Source organism: Scardinius erythrophthalmus (assembly GCF_964197995.2).
Source record: "Scardinius erythrophthalmus genome assembly, chromosome: 21".
In the NCBI taxonomy this organism is placed as follows: Eukaryota; Metazoa; Chordata; class Actinopteri; order Cypriniformes; family Leuciscidae; genus Scardinius; species Scardinius erythrophthalmus.
Genome location: NC_138241.1, coordinates 297,478 through 314,082, shown reverse-complemented (window position 1 = coordinate 314,082; position 16,605 = coordinate 297,478). Strand labels below are relative to the sequence as shown.

At 47.2% G+C, this 16,605-nt stretch overlaps 1 protein-coding gene across 3 annotated transcripts in view; it reads left to right on the top strand.

Moving 5' to 3' along the window:
• Positions 1–16,605, top strand: part of ppp1r21 (protein phosphatase 1, regulatory subunit 21) — an 86,516-nt gene that overhangs the window by 30,427 nt on the left and 39,484 nt on the right. For all 3 annotated transcript variants that reach the window (XM_081351529.1, XM_081351528.1, XM_081351527.1), the window contains exons 13-14: positions 9,001–9,093; positions 9,165–9,292. In XM_081351529.1, the coding sequence (XP_081207655.1) occupies positions 9,001–9,093; positions 9,165–9,292 (221 nt within the window). The remainder of the gene's footprint in view (positions 1–9,000; positions 9,094–9,164; positions 9,293–16,605) is intronic.

Genomic DNA, 16,605 nt, shown 5'->3' with positions numbered 1-16,605 from the left:
CTAGTCTCGAGGTCATGAATGCATGAACTAACTTTTCTGCATCAGAAACTGATAGCATGTTACGTAACTTAGCAATATTTCTAAGGTGGAAAAAATGCTGTTTTTGTAACATATGAAATATGATTTTCAAAAGACAGGTTGCAATCTAGTATAACACCCAGGTCTTTTACTGTAGAGGATAAAGTAACAGGACATCCTACTATGTTAAAGTTGTATTGTAAGAGGTTTTGTGGGCTTTTTTTTAACCGATAAGTATTACCTCTGTCTTGTCTGGATTTAATAAAAGAAAATTGTGCGTCATCCAATCTTTTATATCTTTAACACACTCTGTCAATTTGGATAATTTAGCGTTTTCATCTGGCCGTGATGAAATATATAGTTGAGTGTCATCAGCATAACAATGGAAACTAATTCCATATTTCCTTATAATATTTCCAAGTGGCAGCATATATATTAAGAATAACAGAGGGCCTAACACAGATCCTTGCGGCACTCCATAGTTTACTGGAGTTATGATCGATTTTTCTCCGTTTAAATAGACAAAATGGTAGCGGTCAGATAGGTATGATCTGAACCAGCTTAATGCTTGTCCTTGAACACCGGTATAGTTTTGTAGTCGATCTAAGAGTATTGTGTGATCTATAGTATCGAACGCAGCACTAAGATCAAGTAAAACTAGTATTGAGATACAGCCTTGGTCAGAAGCTAAGAGTAAATCATTTGTGATTTTAACGAGCGCAGTTTCTGTGCTATGATGCGGCCTGAACCCAGACTGAAACTTTTCATAGGTGTCATTTTCTTGCAAGAAAGAGCCTAGTTGGGCAGACACAACTTTTTCTAATATTTTGGACATAAAAGGAAGATTTGAAATGGGTCTATAATTTGCTAGGTTGTTTGGGTCTAATTGTGGTTTCTTAATGAGAGGTTTTATAACTGCCAATTTAAATGTTCTTGGAATATGACCTAATGATAAAGATGAGTTAATAATATTGAGGAGAGGCTCTTCCACTACAGGTAACACTTCTTTCAATAGTTTAGTTGGTATAGGATCTAATAAACATGTTGTTGTTTTAGAGGAAATGATAAGTTTATTTAACTCTTTTTGTTCTATAGTTGTAAAGCACTGTAATTGTTCTTGCGGGGTGATAATTGAGGCTGAATTATAAGGCGCGATTGAAGATTGAACGTTTACAATTGTGGATCTGATGTTTTCTATTTTCTCAGTGAAAAAATTCATGAAATCATTACTACTAAACTGTAACGGAATATTTTGTTCAGGAACGTCTGTTTATTTGTTAGTCTAGCCACGGTGTTAAATAAGAACCTAGGATTGTTTTGGTTATTTTCTATTAGTTTGCGGAGGTGCTCAGCCCTGGCCGCTTTTAGGGCCTTTTTTTAGCGTGACGTACTGTCTTTCCAAGCGATTCTAAAAACCTCTAAATTAGTTTGTTTCCATTTACGCTCTAAATTACGGGTTTCTCTCTTTAGAACACGAGTAGTATTGTTGTACCATGGTGCTTTAATTTTCTCTCTGACCTTTTTTAGTCTCATAGGTGCAACAATATCCAATTTTCCAGAGAGAATGGTGCTCATAGTGCTGGTTAGTTCGTCTAGTTCATCTGTTTGTTTGGGTTCACTGAGCAGCTGAGACAGATCCGATAAGCAATTTGAAAAATTATCTATGGTGGATGGAAGGATTGTTCTGCCTAATCGATAACGCGGCGCAGCATGATATATTACCGGGGTACGTAATATGCAAGTTACCATGTAATGGTCAGTTACATCATCACTTTGCGGAATGATATCTATATCGGTTGGATCGGTTCCATGTGATAAAATTAAATCGAGTGTATGATTAAAACGATGAGTTGGTCCGGTGACGTTTTGCTTGACCCCAAAGGAGTTTAATAAGTCTATAAACGCAGCCTCTAACGTATCATTTTGATTATCTACGTGTATGTTAAAATCTCCAACAATTAATATTTTATCGACATTGACCAATAGATCTGAGAGAAAATCTGCAAACTCTTTTAGGAAATCAGCGTAGGCCCTGGTGGTCTATATACGGTAGCCAAGGCTAAAGATAATAGGGATGTTTTTCTATCATCTAAGAGCGTAACATTTAGTACAAGTACTTCAAATGAAATAAACCTATAACCCGTTTTCTGAGTAACATTGAGAATATCTCTATAGATAGTTGCAACACCGCCGCCACGACCAATCAGACGGGGCTCGTGCTTATAGGAGTATCCAGATGGAGTAGACTCATTTAGACCGAAATAATCATTTGGTTTAAGCCAGGTTTCAGTAAGGCAAAGTACATCGAAGCTATTATCTGTGACTATTTCATTTACAATAACTGCCTTAGGTGTGAGTGATCTAATGTTTAGAAGACCTAGCTTTAGAAACTGTTTTTGTTTACTAATAGCAACATTTTCTGTTTTAATAACAATTAGATTTTTCCTAGATCCTGCAGTAGATTTATTATTTGATCGCACTAAACGAGGAATAGACACAGTTTCTATGCAATGTTCTACACTATTTATATCAGTTAATTTGGTGCAGCAGAGACTATGATTTGGACTTTTGGTTACTAGTCAAAAGGTATTTAACATTTTGGAGATGTTATCTGACAGAAGATCCGATCCGAATCTGTTTGGGTGTAAGCCATCAGCACGGTAAAGCCTAGGACGCTCCCAAAACAGATTCCAATTATTTACAAAGAGCAGTTTCTGCTCAGTGCACCATGACGTTAACCATTCATTTAGCGCGAATAATCTACTAAACTTGTCATGTCCTAGTCGGTACGTGGGAAGCGGTCCTGACACAATGACCGTTATATCAGGCGATGTGCTGCGTACCGTATCGATCAGATTCCTGAAGTCTTTCTTCAGAACTTCCGTCTGGCGCAGCCTGATGTCGTTCACTCCCGCGTGCAATACCAAAGTTCCGACGCGCTCGTTATCGTTCAGAATCTCGGGAACGCGAGCAGTGATTTCAGAAACACGAGCACCAGGAAAGCAGTGACTGTTAGGGGTGCAACGGATCAAAAAACTCACGGTTCGGATCGTTTCTCGGATCAGAGTCACGGATCGGATCATTTTTCGGATCAGCAAAAAAAAAAAAAAAAAAGACAAGACAAGACAAATAAACACAAGTTTTGTCTTTTTGTTTATTAACATTTTTAAAATATTAAATTAAAATATATAAAATCAACAGTGGGTGTGCGACGGGTTCATTCCATGAAGCGTGACTATAAACACACTGATAGCGTTTGTGATGGCTTTAGCCCGGTCTGATTGTGCAACGTTGAGCAGCCTTCATTTTCACTCCTGTCAGCAAAACACTGGGGTGATGTCGCTTCAAATGCGTGGCCATGCTTGATGTGTTTCCACGGATGTCCCGATACCACTTTTTCACTTCCTATACGATACCGATGCCGCAGCATATCAGCTATTTGCCGATACCGATATCAATCCGATATTTTTATTTTATTCTTGAACTAATACTCCTAATAATAAAATATATAGAAGCACTTTGCTCAATTAGCCACATAAAAACATCTCACTCAAATGGAGAGCAAATAGGCTACTTCTCCAGTATATAGTCCACAACAACAGTTGATAATGAAAGACTGTCACCCTTTATTCAAAAGACCCTGAGATATGTTTGGTAATTGTAGGCTACCTGAATGAATTTAAAATTAATTTGCTATATTTCAGATCAATATATTTGTTTCCTTAAAATTTTAATGAACTTTAACGTTATTCTCATCTGAATTATAAATCATTTTTTTCTGTATGAAATTATACTACCATTAAAAACACATTTGATTTTCTTTTTTAATCAATGTAGAATGTGTAACTTCAAAATAAACAGATTTCTCTGTTTGAGGACAAGAAATGAAAATCAATGCAATATAATGTCCAAAAGATGAGATAATTTTTGCTTTTAAACAGCATGTGTGCGTGTGTGTGATTGTTCGATCGCGCCCGTGCCTCTCTCTCTCTCTCTCTCTCTGACACACACGCGCGCACACACACACACACATTCCAGCATACATCGCAGCCTGTTCATTTTGCTGTGTTCATATTTTTTTACAGTCTATGGTTCACACCATTTTCGCGTCTAGTTCGATGCTTGAACAGTTTGAATCCTTTCGCGCGTCCAAAGCGAATAGGACGCGCCGCGCGCGTATAATGATAAAGCGAGCGTTTGAAGCGAAATAGACGCGTGTTCCAGGGAAGCCAAAATGCTCCCATACAGGGGATTTAAATGACGCGGGGCGTTCAAGCTCCTCCGTTCCTCCGCTCGCCATGACCACGCTGTGTGTGGACTGAACATGCGCACAACTTTTTTTTTTTTTTCATAAATTAATCCGCGGATCACGTGTGTGCCGAACCGAAGATATTGATCCGAACGGATCACGGATCAATGATGATCCGTTGCACCACTAGTGACTGTGCACCTTATTTTTACCTGATGTAGCATGGACGTGCCGAACAATGGAATCACCGATGATCACAGCATCGCGTTCTGTTTCGCGAAGAGGGGAGAAGCGGTTTTGTGTGGATAACTCGAAAACCGGGAGGGTCGGAGAGGGTCTTGGTCTAGACCTGACTCGCGTCTTCCGCTGCGGAAATATCCAGGCTTCGTGGTGGCGTGTTGGAGCCGGAGTGAACGAGACCATGGCTGATCGCGACCTTGGCGCTCGGGACCGATGCCGAGTAACGCACGGAGTAGACGAGGTCGGAGTCAGCGGGTTAGTAACATTAATCTCTGATTTGTGAGCATCGGCGCGTGATGTTTCAAGAGCCAAACGCCGGTCTCTCAGCTCGGCCTGTCTCACTAAAAGGTCGTGGATCTGTTGTGTGCGTGTCGTGTCCATGTTGTGTGCGTGTCATGTCGTGTCCGTGTCAGTGTCCGTATGTGGCGGGTTCGTGTCCGTGTCGTGTTTTTCTGTGTCCGTGTTGTGTGCGTGTCAGCCCGTGTCGTGTCCGTGTCAGTGTCCGTGTTGTGTGCGTGTCAGCCCGTGTCGTGTCAGTGTCCGTGTTGTGTGCGTGTCAGCCCGTGTCGTGTCCGTGTCAGTGTCCGTGTTGTGTGCGTGTCAGCCCGTGTCATGTTGTGTCCGTGTCAGTGTCCGTATGTGGCGGGTTTGTGTCCGTGTCGTGTTGTTCTGTGTCCGTGTTGTGTGTGTGTCAGCCCGTGTCGTGTCCGTGTCAGTGTCCGTGTTGTGTGCGTGTCAGCCCGTGTCGTGTCCGTGTCAGTGTCCGTGTTGTGTGCGTGTCAGCCCGTGTCGTGTCCGTGTCAGTGTCCGTGTTGTGTGCGTGTCAGCCCGTGTCGTGTCCGTGTGTGGCAGCCCGTGTCCGTGTCAGTGTCCGTATGTGGCGGTCCGTGTCGTGTCATTCTGTGTCCGTGTTGTGTGCGTGTCAGCCCGTGTCTTGTCCGTTAGGGCTGCACAATTAATCGAATTTCTAATCGTGATTACGATTATGGATCCACGATTACGTAATCGTTCAAAGCCGCGATTACAAAAAAAAAAAAAAAATCCACTCTGTGTGCATTTAGAGCATGTTGTAAGAGGCAAATCACAACTACTTCAGAAAACCCAGCACAATAGGAAGGAACTACCAGGTAGCGACGTATGTGTACGCTGAAATAAAAAGTCTTTCACCTCAGAAAAACGGACGTTCCTGTCATGTCAGCCGTTATAGGCTACTGTGTTCGTAGCGCACACTCTTCAATTGCACGCGCAAATGCGGCGGCGCGCGCTGTGTATAAAGTGCAAAGGAAACTACGAGCATGCAACGTTGTTACGTTGTAAATTGGTTAGTCACAAAAGTAAAATACCAATAAATCACGTTACTGTTACGTCGTGTGTTAGCTGAGAAGGATTTGCATGCAGGGATGATTTTCATTCTATTCACCAGGAGCAGTTTCCATGTTTCATTAAGTTCTTGTTAGTATTGTGTATCACCATGGTAACTGTCGTTTTAACATTAACTCACTGATCTATATAATGACATTCTATATAGATCAGTGTATTAACCCCAAAATGGCACTTTATTTTCACTTTGTGTTATTTTTTATATTTTAAATGACTGTGGTGGCTCATACCAACATTGTATTAACAAAAGCTATTTTGGGACTGATATTTAATAGCTTTAGCATAGGCCTAATGTTTATTTCTTAGTAGTCTTTACTATTAGTCATATTCTTACAATTTATGTATATGTTAAGTAAAGGGGGACAGTGTGTGTGTTCCAAATTTTTAAGCAAACATGTAGTATAATATGCCTATATATATATTCAATGTAAATTGTGATAATCGTAATTAATAATCGCAATTACAATTTCAAGGGAATAATCGACAATTATGATTTTTGTCATAATCGTGCAGCCCTAGTGTGTGTGTTGTGTGCGTGTCAGCCCGTGTCATGTCGTGTCCGTGTCAGTGTCCGTATGTGGCGGGTTCGTGTCCGTGTCGTGTTGTTCTGTGTCCGTGTTGTGTGCGTGTCAGCCCGTGTCATGTCGTGTCCGTGTCAGTGTCCGTATGTGGCGGGTTCGTGTCGGTGTCGTGTTGTTCTGTGTCCGTGTTGTGTGTGTGTCAGCCCGTGTCCGTGTCGTGTTGTTCTGTGTCCGTGTTGTGTGCGTGTCAGCCCGTGTCGTATCCGTGTCGTGTTGTGTGCGTGTCAGCCCGTGTTGTGTCCGTGTTGTGTGCGTGTTGTGTGCGTGTCAGCCCGTGTCATGTCGTGTCCGTGTCAGTGTCCGTATGTGGCGGGTTCGTGTCCGTGTTGTGTTGTTCTGTGTCCGTGTTGTGTGCGTGTCAGTGTCCGTGTCGTGTCCGTGTTGTGTGTGTGTCAGCCCGTGTCCGTGTCGTGTCCGTGTCCATGTTGTGTGCGTGTCAGCCCGTGTCATGTCGTGTCCGTGTCAGTGTCTGTATGTGGCGGGTTCGTGTCCGTGTCGTGTTGTTCTGTGTCCGTGTTGTGTGCGTGTCAGCCCGTGTCGTGTCCGTGTTGTGTGCGTGTCAGCCCGTGTCGTGTCCGTGTCCGTGTGTGGCAGCCCGTGTCCGTATGTGGCGGTCCGTGTCGTGTCATTCTGTGTCCATGTTGTGTGCGTGTCAGCCCGTGTCGTATCCGTGTCCGTGTTGTGTGCGTGTCAGCCCGTGTTGTGTCCATGTTGTGTGCGTGTTGTGTGCGTGTCAGCCCGTGTCATGTCGTGTCCGTGTCAGTGTCCGTATGTGGCGGGTTCGTGTCCGTGTCGTGTTGTTCTGTGTCCGTGTTGTGTGCGTGTCAGCCCGTGTCGTGTCCGTGTTGTGTGCGTGTCAGCCCGTGTCGTGTCCGTGTGTGGCAGCCCGTGTCCGTGTCAGTGTCCGTATGTGGCGGTCCGTGTCGTGTCATTCTGTGTCCGTGTTGTGTGCGTGTCAGCCCGTGTCGTGTCCGTGTTGTATGCGTGTCAGCCCGTGTCCGTGTCGTGTCGTGTCCGTGTTGTGTGCGTGTCAGCCCGTGTCCTTGTCGTGTCGTGTCCGTGTCCGTGTTGTGTGCGCGTCAGCCCGTGTCCGTGTCGTGTCGTGTCCGTGTCCGTGTTGTGTGCGTGTCAGCCCGTGTCGTGTCCGTGTTGTGTGCGTGTCAGCCCGTGTCGTGTCCGTGTCCGTGTGTGGCAGCCCGTGTCCGTGTCCGTATGTGGCGGTCCGTGTCGTGTCATTCTGTGTCCATGTTGTGTGCGTGTCAGCCCGTGTCGTATCCGTGTCCGTGTTGTGTGCGTGTCAGCCTGTGTTGTGTCCGTGTTGTGTGCGTGTTGTGTGCGTGTCAGCCCGTGTCATGTCGTGTCCGTGTCAGTGTCCGTATGTGGCGGGTTCGTGTCCGTGTCGTGTTGTTCTGTGTCCGTGTTGTGTGCGTGTCAGCCCGTGTCGTGTCCGTGTTGTGTGCGTGTCAGCCCGTGTCGTGTCCGTGTGTGGCAGCGCGTGTCCGTGTCAGTGTCCGTATGTGGCGGTCCGTGTCGTGTCATTCTGTTTCCGTGTTGTGTGCGTGTCAGCCCGTGTCGTATCCGTGTGTGGCAGCGCGTGTCCGTGTCAGTGTCCGTATGTGGCGGTCCGTGTCGTGTCATTCTGTTTCCGTGTTGTGTGCGTGTCAGCCCGTGTCCGTGTTGTGTGTGTGTCAGCCCGTGTCCGTGTCGTGTCCGTGTCCATGTTGTGTGCGTGTCAGCCCGTGTCATGTCGTGTCCGTGTCAGTGTCCGTATGTGGTGGGTTCGTGTCCGTGTCGTGTTGTTCTGTGTCCGTGTTGTGTGCGTGTCAGCCCGTGTCGTGTCCGTGTGTGGCAGCCCGTGTCCGTGTCAGTGTCCGTATGTGCCGGTCCGTGTCGTGTCATTCTGTGTCCGTGTTGTGTGCGTGTCAGCCCGTGTCGTATCCGTGTCCGTGTTGTGTGCGTGTCAGCCCGTGTCCGTGTCAGTGTCCGTGTCAGTGTCCGTATGTGGCGGTCCGTGTCGTGTCATTCTGTGTCCGTGTTGTGTGCGTGTCAGCCCGTGTCGTGTCCGTGTTGTATGCGTGTCAGCCCGTGTCCGTGTCGTGTCGTGTCCGTGTTGTGTGCGTGTCAGCCCGTGTCCGTGTCGTGTCCGTGTTGTGTGCGTGTCAGCCCGTGTCCGTGTCGTGTCCGTGTTGTGTGCGTGTCAGCCCGTGTCGTGTCCGTGTTGTGTGCGTGTCAGCCCGTGTCCGTCCGTGTCCGTGTCCGTGTTGTGTGCGTGTCAGCCCGTGTCCGTGTCGTGTCCGTGTCCGTGTTGTGTGAGTGTCAGCCCGTGTCGTGTCCTTGTCCGTGTTTGTGTCGTGTTGTGTCCGTGTGTGGCTACCCGTGTTGTGTCCGTGTCGTGTCGTGTCCGTGTCCATGTCCGTGTCCGTGTCGTGTCTCTGTGTATGGCGGCCCGTGTCGTGTCGCTCCGTGTCATGTGCGTGTTGTGTGCCCGTGTTGTGCCCGTGTTTGAGTGGTCAGTGATGTTCTCTGCCGCAGGTGTTCGCTCAGATGCCATGTGTCAGAGCAGCGCTAACGCCGTGTTCACCCAGATGAGCGCGAGCTTACACAGCCTACACGACGTCACCACAGGTGTGTGTTCAGGTGAGATCAGAGCGCCTAATAAGAGTCTCGGCTCGTGTGTAAGTCTGCTGTCTCCTCAGAGCTGTCCTCACACTACAGTCAGAAGGTTTCCCTGGAGCAGGAGCTGCCCACCGCCACACAGAAGCTGCGCACCACCAACGAGTGTCTGCTGGCGTCTCTGGCGGCCCTCACCAGCAGCTGCGGGAAGGTCACAACACAACACACTGCTCTCACTCTTCACACACCACTCTTCACACACACACCACTCTCGTGCTTCACAACTATGGGATGAATTTAGTTTCAAATTGATTAAATAAATGCACAATTATCCATAAACTTAATAAATGTTGTAAGTATGTTTTACTATCCACAACCAAATGCCTTTCAACTTGCGTTTACAAAATTCTGAAATAAATGTATGTGCAGCAATTTGTACAAATAGAGACATTTCTATGAATACAAATGTTTTCTTTTGTATTAGTGTATCATAATTTGCGCTTGCAACAAAGAAGATGTGCATGTGTGGATCAGGCATTTCCCAACCCACACACAAACAACTACAAATGAATAGGCCTGGTGCTAGTTATTGTGTGCACAACTATCCATCTATTTGACAAATTCACAAATGTGCGTTACTACATTGAAACGTACTCGGTTACTAACGTAACCTCGGTTCTCTCTAGAAGAGGGAACGAGTACTGCGTAATAGCTTACGCTATGGGGAAACACTCTTTTCCTCGAGATACTGAAGCCAAAAAATTATCCTTAATTTTGTATTAATGTAAAACGCGTTGCGGCAGCACGCAGACATGGGCGAGACAGCTCGTGCGCCCATTGGCTGCTCTGCGGCAACTGCAGCAGCCTATCGAGAGAGGCCCCTTGTGACGACTGATCCAATGAGGGCGCTTTGCACCCACTACGTCACGTCCCGCCGAAACGGGTGGGGCCTTGGGCTATAAATATAGCATTCGGGAGGCTGGTTAGCTGGTTTTTCATCGCCGAAGCGAACCAGAGTTTGATGCATGCTCGGCAGGATACGCGGTACTCGTTCCCTCTTCTAGAGAGAACCAAGGTTACGATAGTAACCAAGTACATTCTCTTACGAGAGGTTCTCTCGTACTGCGTAATAGCTTACGCTATGGGGAACACAATGCAAAACGGCGTGCGTGCTGAGATCCCACACTAAAGTCCCACGGGTAGGTGCCCGGGGCTCATACAGTGCATAATCATCAGGGACTCACAGAGAGTCCGGAAAGAGAGGCTGATTAGCATCATTCCCTAGAATATAGTGCTCTATAAAGAGCAGGTTATATCAAGTGTTCCATACAGCCAGGGTGAACTCAGCCTGGGCTGATATAATATCAGGGGGACTTACACACTGCCCACAGAAAATTTAGTCGCTCAGTGAACGACGCTGTAACGGTTTCAGTATTTTGAGCCGGTAGTGACGGGCAGATAATACTGGTTTATTAGACCGAGAGCAGCTTGGCCTGCAAAGTGGGAACTTCTAGGTTGTAGAACCTTATAAATGTAGACGGGGAGGCCCAGCCTGCCGCCATACAGTTATCTTGTAAAGCAATCCCACTAGACCAAGCCCATGACGAGGCCATGCCTCTCGTGGAGTGCGCTTTGACACCTAACGGGCATTGTAAGCCCTTTGATGTATAAGCCAGTGCTATAGCATCAACTATCCACCTGGATAGGCTCTGTTTCGACGCGGCCAGTCCCTTAGAACGTTCGCTGCACAAAACAAAGAGCTGCTCCGTCTGTCTAAAGACAGCTGAGCGAGACACATAAGCTCTTAATGTCCTGACTGGGCAAAGGAAGCTTGCGTCTCCCTCCTCGTCAGAGACCGGTAGGGCTGACAGGGAAATGATCTGCGCCCTAAACGCGGTGTTGAGGGATTTAGGAATGTACCCGTGCCTCGGTTTGAGTATGACTCTAGAGTCGTTAGGCCCAAACTCCATACACGTCGCGCTCACTGAGAGCGCCTGCAAGTCCCCTATGCGCTTCACTGAAGCGAGAGCCAGAAGAAACGCTGTTTTGAAAGACAAATGTTTCAGGTCTATCGACTGAATAGGCTCGAATGGGGAGCTTTTCATGGCCTCTAGGACCGTGGAAAGGTCCCAAATGGGGACTGAGGGGGGTCTGGGAGGATTCATTCTCTTAGCTCCTCGAAGGAAGTGAATGATCAAATCGTTTCTTCCCAGTGACCTACCCAGCGTTGGCTCAGCAAACGCTGCTATGGCCGCCACATAAACCTTGAGCGTGGATGGGGCTCTGCCCTTATCCAGTAGCTCTTGTAGGAAGGAAAGAACCTCCGACACTCCACAGTGTGAGGGTGATATGTCACTAGCTGCACACCAGTTAGAGAACACTGACCATTTCGAGGCATAGAGCCGCCTTGTAGACGGGGCTCTGGCCTGTGTGATTGTGTTTAACACTCCCTCTGGGAGTTTAACTGGTACCCGTTGATAGTCCACGCATGCAGGGACCAAAGCTCTGGTTAGGGATGCCAGATCGTGCCGTTGGCCTGCGAGAGGAGATCTCTCCTCAACTGGTATCGGCCATGGGGCGGTATTCGTCAACCGCATCAGAACCGGGAACCATGCTTGATTCGTCCAGAATGGGGCCACGAGTAGTACTGAGCATCCACTCTCCCTGATTCGCTCTAATACCTGTGGTAAGAGCGTGACGGGGGGAAACGCATAGAGCGGGTAGCGGGGCCAGTCGTGGGCCAGTGCATCCCTGCTCTTGGAAAAAAACTCCGGACAATGAGCGTTTTCTTGAGATGCAAATAGGTCTGCTTCCCACAGCAGTTGGACTGTCTGCGGATGTAGAGACCATTCCCCTGCCAGAACATTGTTCCTTGACAGTCTGTCTGGTCCTATGTTCAAAAGCCGCTTTCAGCGAGCGCAAATTGTGCTGAGCCCAATTCAGGAGGCGTTCCGTCAGCCTGTGAAGGGTTCTGGATCTGACGCCTCCTTGGCGATTTATATAAGCCACCACTGACATGTTGTCTGAGCGGACCAGAACTTGGTGATCTTTTATCTGGGGATAAAAACACCTGAGCGCGTTGATGACTACCAGCATTTCCAGGCAGTTTATGTGCAGAAGCTTTTCCCGTTCTGACCACTGGCCAAAGAACGGTCTGCCCTCGAGCAGCGTTCCCCATCCCGAGGTGGATGCGTCCGTAGACACCACCCTAACACTCGAGGAAGTCCCCAGGCTTACTCCTGATCGGTACCAGTCGGTTACTTTCCAAGGTTTCAGAGCTGTGACGCATTTCTGATTGACCTTGAGACGAAGCAGACCGGAAGTCCACGCTCTGCGCAGTACTCGCGCTTTCAGCCAGAACACACTGGAACAGTCACATTTTTCTGGAACTGAGCGAGCGAGAAGTTGCCATAGAAACAGTGTTTGGGTGCAGGCGAGCGGGTTGTCCAATGTGCTCGTTGGCTGCAAAATACGTATCTGCAGTCGCCTTCAAGGGAACTGACAGAACGAAAACATTGACGGCATAATTTTCACTGCTGGTAAACCCGGGATCGAACACGGGTCTCTCGCGCGAAAGACTAAGAATCTGCCACTGGGCCACAGGGGAAGATACATAATCAATCAGTTAGCCCAGGTCTATCGACTGAATAGGCTCGAATGGCTCGATGGGGACTTCCTCGAGTATTATCAGAGAGTGTCAACATGCTGGCGTTCGTTTGCAGGCGTGCTGTATTACAACAGGCTCGTTCACTGCAATGCTGACATTTCCAGTCGCCCGAACTTCAGAGGGGACTGAGAAATGCGTGTGAAATGGAGGTCGGTCCGGCCGCAGCGGGACAAAAAACTCTCTCTTCTCCTTTCGCCAGTGACGCGCGGGAACCTTAGAAACGGTGTTTGGGTGCAGGCGAGCGGGTTGCACAACGCGCTCGTTGGCTGCAAAATACACATCTGCAGTCGCCTTTCAGGGAACTGACAGAGCGAAGCATTGACGGCATAATTATCCGCCGTCAGACCGGGATTTGAACACCGGTCTCTCGTGCGAAAAACCTAAGATATAAGAGAGCGTCAACATGTTTTCTTCGGCGTTTGTTTGCAGGCGTGCTTGTATTATAACAGGCTCGTTTGCTGCAATATTGATATTTCCAGTTGCCTGACTCAGGGAACTGAGAAATGTGTGAGAAATTGAGGTCAGTCCGGCCTAGGCGAGACTAAAAACACTCTTTTCTCCTTTCGCCGGTGAGTGACGCGTGAAATGGGGCGCAGGGGCAGGGTAGCTTTTTGTAACGTAAAGAAAAAACTAACCCTGACCGTCCGCTTCCGGCCTCCCTTGTGAACGGCGCAGTTTGCGCGGCTCGAACAGAGGGAGAGAGAAAGCTAGCCCCGTGACCGTCCGCTCCTGACATCCCCTGTGAACGGTGCGGTTGCGCGGCAGAGGGAGAGCAGGTATAACATCCCACGGCTTCTGGTCGATATCCACGACGGAACGGCGGCAGACGGCGGCCGCTGTCCATCAGGAAGAGACTCTAGCGAAGCAGGCAAGGCAAGCGGGCACACCGGCGAGCCTTGCGGGTTGGGGGAGGTAAAGGGAAGGGCGTCTTGAAAAAGACGCCCGGCTCTTTTAGTGCAATTGAGAGTGTGTGTCGCGGTGGCGAGCACACACACATACACAAAACACATACCAGAGAAAGGATATTGGCGCCGGATAGCGCAGCGGGAACGGCGATAGAAGGCGGCACGGCCAGCGACTTCAGGGAATGGATCTCTCCGGATCCAGCAATGCGTGAGCTTCGCTGAAGAGATGAAAAATCAGCTAACCAGCCTCCCGAATGCTATATTTATAGCCCAAGGCCCCACCCGTTTCGGCGGGACGTGACGCAGTGGGCGCGAAGCGCCCTCATTGGATCAGTCGTCACGAGGGGCCTCTCTCGATAGGCTGCTGCAGTTGCTGCAGAGCAGCCAATGGGCGCGCGAGCTGTCTCGCCCATGTCTGCGTGCTGTTTTTTTTTACATTAATACAAAATTAAGGATAATTTTTTGGCTTCAGTATCTCGAGGAAAAGAGTGTTTCCCCATAGCGTAAGCTATTACGCAGTACGAGAGAACCTCTCGTAAGAGAACTAATACTTTACAACTTGTGTGAGCAACATCCAGAATTACATGAATATGCAGCATTTTTTACAAATAAATACATAGTTGTAAATACTAAACCTCGATTTTGTATTTAACCCCCTGGGGTCTGCGGTCGCGCCAGCGTGACCAGCTCGCTTTTTTTCTTATCAGTGCGAAAGAGACTCAAATAACTCAGTCGATTTTTTGTGATACTGGCAAATGTTATACATCATTCAAAACTGTTAAATGTCTACTTTTATTTGTGTACACTCATAGTAAAAACAAAATGTTGTGCTTTTCGTAAAATAAACACCATGCACGTTCTGCCGTCCCTCTCAGTGTGAAGTTCATTCTGAAACGTGACTCAGCGAATACTTGCCACATACATGAGAGATATGTCTATTTTTAAATTATGTAAATCATTTCAAAAATAAATATTCTCTGTTTAAGTAATCATTATGAAAGCAACGAGATCATTATCTCTAATGTGACCACACCAATGCGTGCACCAGCGATACACATGCAATAGTCCACGTGAAGGAACGCAAACCTGTAAACGCCCTCATCACCTCAAAATAAAGAATCATACTTCATCATTTCCCTGCTTTTCATCGAGTTTGGAAGACAAAATTTCACGTTAAGCTTTTTCTTTTCATCAGGCTCTAAGGGAGGAAAACGCCATTAACGTGAAATTTTGTGCATCGCGTTCATATTCTATATTCTCTTGTCTGTATAAAGTTTTCCTCCCATTTAGCCATTTATGAAGATAATAATGCTTAATGTGGCATAATGCAGTAACACAGTGATATTAAAACCCAGTAGGCTATACATGTTATTGAAGATGCAACGCGCTATTGCACATTAAGCGTTTTTATAATGGTTTTCTATGGGAGAAAAATGCCTAACCTGATTTAATCTGATTGCCTGTTTTAAGTATGCTTTATTAATAAGGTAGGCATATATAGTCTTGCCGAGTTTAGTCTTTTAATGTTAGCCTACTGTCTTAATAGGATACATTTTGAAGGAGAGTGAACGCTGGCGTGACTGTCGCCGCTACTCACCGGTAGAACTTTGGCATAAATTTTGACAATACCAGCGAATTTTCAGACAGACAGTGTTTCAGTCTGATCAAATTGAATCATTACATCGCCTGGACAACATTGGTTGCTGCTTATGACCAGTAACTGTTGGAGTATCGCTCTTCTGTGATCCCGACTGCGTCCTAACATCTTCACCGCTGATGCTTACCTGAGGATCTCCGGCCCCCCAGCCTCTCTCTCTCTCCTGTGCAGGATGACGTGGATTCTCCGGTCAGTTTTCTGGTTCGTGCTTGGCTGGCTTCTGGTGTCTCTTGCCCACCTGCAAGCCGACGCTTTGTTCCAGTACTCTGTTGCTGAGCTTCTGAAGCTCCGACGCCATGTCGATGTCCTCCAGCCTCCACCTGGTTGCTCCATTCCTTCTGACATCTTCCAGCCAAACCGGAGATACATCCACCGTGGATCGCGCGGTAAGCGCTTTTACAAGAACTTTTATTCTTCCATACCAACTTGGTTTACCAGACGCCGCCGCTCTCGTAACGCTAGCCGGGGAGCTAACGTTAATCATAGTAGTCTGGCTAGCCTGCCCAAAGTGGCTAACTCTGCCTGTAAAAGTAGCTTTGCCACCTTCAACTTCGGTCTCCTGAACATTCGCTCTCTCAATAACAAGGGTCCACTAATCAGAGATGTCATTATGGATTATAATCTTGATTTCTTATGTTTGACTGAGACCTGGCAGTTGACTAACGATTTTATTCCTCTCAACGAGTCTGCCCTGCCGGGGTTTGTTTACAATTGCCAGCCCCGTGCTTCTGGACGTGGCGGAGGTCTCGCACTGTTTCATCGCGAGACCTGGAAAGTTGTGCCGATTCCTGTATCTCCTCTATTTTCATCCTTTGAGTATTCTGCCTCACTGTTTACTGTCCCCCAAAATATAACAAAGATTTTCTGAATGACTTCTCTCAGCTTCTCACTCATCTTTCAACCTTATCCCATAACTTAAAGGGTACATAACATGCACAGTTTCACCTAATCTCATGTTAATCTTGAGTACCTATAGAGTAGTAGTGCATCTTTAATATCTCCAAAAAGTGTTTAGTTTTATTATATTTATAAAAGAAAAATACAGCTTTCCGATTCTCTCCGGGAAAAGCCGAGGTCCTGGAGGCGGAGCTATAGAGTCAAGCGGTAGCGCTGATTTCCAGCAAAAGACAGAAATCTGATCCAGTTGTACTTACATGAATGGGGTCTTTTATCACTGGGACCGCTCCACGTTTTAATAGCAAACGATTTGCAAATCCAGCGTCGACCTGGGCCTTGTTAATAAAACATTCGTCACTGAAATGACCAGAACACACAACCGCACTTCCTACACTCCG